The sequence below is a fragment of the Leptodactylus fuscus genome, chromosome 6 (genome assembly GCF_031893055.1).
Source record: "Leptodactylus fuscus isolate aLepFus1 chromosome 6, aLepFus1.hap2, whole genome shotgun sequence".
NCBI lineage: Eukaryota > Metazoa > Chordata > Amphibia > Anura > Leptodactylidae > Leptodactylus > Leptodactylus fuscus.
In genome coordinates this window covers 176,895,500-176,899,178 of record NC_134270.1, presented here as the reverse complement: position 1 = coordinate 176,899,178, position 3,679 = coordinate 176,895,500, and the positions used below count along the sequence as shown (strand labels likewise).

Sequence of the window (3,679 nt, the reverse complement as noted above, 5' to 3'; positions counted from 1 at the left end):
GCCACTGTGTTGCCCCTCTAATAACTTCTAATTACACATTAACTTTTCTCTATGGGTCAGTTCAAATAAGCAACATCAAATATTTATAAAATTTTTAACTTAAAAAAGTTTTTTATTTTGCTTCAGCTGTACAAGGAGCAGTATGAAAGTGGCCATAGTAGACTTCTGACCATTGGTAGTCCTCTGACTATCACAGTCTGCATGGATGTCCGATTTCCTTCTGAGTAACAACTTAGATACCTATGGCAGATATCTATGGTATCCATTGACTCCAGCATCTGAATGGAAGGTCTCTGATGGGGCAGTTGCCACAATAGCCCACCCATGTGTAACAGCTGGCCTTCTGCTGATCACGTGGGTGCCATGATGGCATGTTACTTATATCTGCCAATGAACATATATTGCCTCTTGATCATGATACATAAATACAACATGGAATGATAAGGGAATGACTAGAAAAAGTAAATATTGAAATTGATCTTTATTTTTTCATGTGATTTTCTGTTCCTATGACTGGCTCATGAATATAAAAACTTATGATGTGATGAGTTTGCTAGTTAGAATACTTCTATACAGACCTTGTGCACCAGTCTAGAAGGAATCCCATCATCTGTACCACAAGACTACACGATGGATCCCTGTACTTATAAACTCTATTCTGTACACGGCCATGATTCCAGGAAATATCTGGAACATTATTTTTCAGATAAAGCTGAAATTATCTTTGGAAAGGATGGCTTGGTATTTCCCATTGAATGTCTTACAAAAGCCTTCACCACAGGTTTGTATCTGGACTGTCTAGGTTTAATTTATTAGTATTCAAACTGGGCAAACTTAGATCAGGAAAACTAGTTGATAAAGTCTGAAGATGAGCGAACCTCTGAAGATTTGTCTCATCCCACCTTGTCTCAAATTAAGGAATCCTCCAGTTGGTTTTGGTTTGGACATGTTCGGATAGAACCAGATGTTAAATTATTATACCAAGGGGTGCCCAGTGGAAGCGAGAAAGATAAAGATTTATATTCACCTTCCATTACTTCTTTTGTGCCTCCTTGTAGAGTCAGACACTCTATGACGTTGTGCGCCCAGGGTGATTGGGACTCAGCGATGACATGGACATGTTTTGGGGTGTTTATGAAGCAATATTTCCATATTTTCTGGAGAAGATAGAAACTTATATTATCTCTACACATCCTTTATATTATGATTTAATATGTTGGCTGCTTCAACATTTGCATTTTTCCTACAGGTCATATTAAAGGAGACATCTTACTTGACCTCAGCAAAGGTTCCCTGATTCATCATCTGTATTCAGCCTGTGAGTTTTTCAAAGACATCATAGTGCTGAAGATCAAAGACAGATGTATCATGGAGCTGAAAAGATGGGTGGACAAACGTACCGGAGCCTTTCATTGGGGACATGCTGCAAAACATCATGTGGACATAGAAGGAAAAAGGTGAAGTATTTGTCCAACTATTAAAGCACAGCTTTTCAGACAAATTTTGATTTTCAGGCAGTATTTGCATCAATTTTTGTCTCCTTTATGTGAAATCCCAAATCCCTATTTGTCGTCTGGCTTCTTTGACTGACTCTCTTTGACTAGCTTTATAAAATGTAGACAAAATGAGTCTGAGGGAAGGGGACTTCAAATAATTTTCTCATGGGTTATAAAAATGTAGGAACTTGATATTGGTGTTATTTGAGAGTGGAGATTAGAAATAATATAGATTGCAAGTCAGAGATATTACTGGTTAAATACACAGTCAGGATTACAATAGTTATATGATTCTGCAAAATATATACAATATATCCTAATAGAAAGTAGAGTGGCCTATAATACAAATGAATACCATGCAACCTGGCATCTATGGCACCCACTCAGCTCCTGAATGACCGCCATATTTAAATACTTGACACCCATCATAAGAGCATGGCAATTGTCTGGAATTGGTTCATATTAAGTCTTGGACAATGCCCTAATATTCTCATCCATTTTTATTGCTATAATAATGGGATCTTTTGGAAAGGCACAGTAGGAGGCAGTTGGATTCAATTCAAGTCTCTCCACCAGTATTTGGAGCTCAATATTCCAGAGATGGCTATCGAGCATTAATTGGTGTTGACTATGGGACAATCACTTTTTATACTTTTCCCATTTCTTTCAGTCACCAGTTGGAGGACAAAGAAGTAAAAGTGAGATCATCAATGCAACATGTTGTGAAATGTGACCTCGAGAAAGAAAATATGACAGAGCCGATAGTTTTACCTCCAGCCGATTGTATCATCAGTGCTTGGCTGTTAGATGTGATCAGCAAAGACCATGATGATTTCATCAGATATCTCAGGAAGTTCTCAAGATTACTGAAACCTGGAGGACACTTCATATTAATTGGGTGTTTAGGTAGGACATATTACATGGTGGGGAAAGACAAGTTCCATGGTTTGAACTATGACGAGGAGTTTGCCAGGAAAGCTCTAGAAGGAGAAGGTTTTATCATAAATGTCTGTAAGGTCCATAAGAGAACAGCTGTGAGTGACCTTATTGACTATAAAGCTATTGTATTCATTGTAGCTCACAAGAAGTAGATCTAGGTAGAAATACAGTGAACTGATCTGATTAGACTCTTGTCAGGGCTTCATTGCAGTTATAAACCATGAAGATTTGCCAATGTATATCTCTAATAGAACGCTCCAACATAATTTTAAACTGAACAGGTGTCCCTCGTCTAACAATGAAAAGTACATTGTATTTGCCTTTCCTGATCACTCTGCATAGAAACACAGCAAATATGGTTTTCCATACACTTAAGCCTCTCTTCATAGGAGACTGATCATTTTTCTTACGTCTGTAGGTCTCAGATATAAAGCTTTAAATCGAGTCTTTAAATATCAGACAAGAAGCTGTGGTTTGATTAACAGAGAATTCTGAACATTTGCTTAAGTCAAGTCTTAGTTTTACACTATAGAACCCAAATTCTGCATTTTGTTAGAGCTTTACTTTTACAGGTTTCAGATTATAAAATATTACTACTAGAGATGAGCGAACACTATTTAAAACAGCCACTTCGAATAGCACGCTCCCCCCGCGTGCCAGCTACGTCCATTCATTTCTATGAGAGCGTGCTATTCGAAATGGCTGTTTTGAATAGTGTTCGCTCATCTCTAATTACTACTTTATAGTGAACATCCAACCTTGTAATTTCAAAATTCTTTGAAGTACAAATGTTTAGTCTGTATTTAAAGCAAGCAAGACTCCCTTTTCTTTTATAGAGCTTTACATAATCTGCATAGACATTAACATGCACATCTGGTTTTATACAATTTTTCCTAAATAGATAGTGCAGATAAAAATAAAACTATAATATTGTATTAAGGAGATCCATTTCCTTCAGCACTTAAGTTGTTCTCTTGCTACTTACTTTCAAATGATTGATTGTTAGATTTGGAGGGAAATGTGCAGTAGGAAGCCGATATAAACTAGTTAAATCATATTTTTGCCTTATTCTGTGCACTGGTAGCCTCTTATCTACAACCTAGCAGAGTTATATTTTTAACAGCAACCATTTCAGTGTCTTTTCTCCCCTCTGCCCTCTTATACTTAGGTAGAAAACCTGTCTAAAAAGGAGAATACATATTTCTTTCATATATTAGCTTGAAATGCAATGCTTTTTGTATACA

At 36.8% G+C, this 3,679-nt stretch overlaps 1 protein-coding gene across 1 annotated transcript; it reads left to right on the top strand.

Moving 5' to 3' along the window:
* The first annotated feature begins 600 nt into the window (after positions 1-600).
* Positions 601-2,587, top strand: LOC142209036 (nicotinamide N-methyltransferase-like). The gene is made up of 3 exons (XM_075277972.1): positions 601-781; positions 1,250-1,457; positions 2,167-2,587. The coding sequence occupies exons 1-3, from the start codon at positions 631-633 to the stop codon at positions 2,585-2,587; spliced, it is 780 nt and encodes a 259-aa protein (XP_075134073.1). The 5' UTR covers positions 601-630.
* Positions 2,588-3,679: the final 1,092 nt, after the last annotated feature.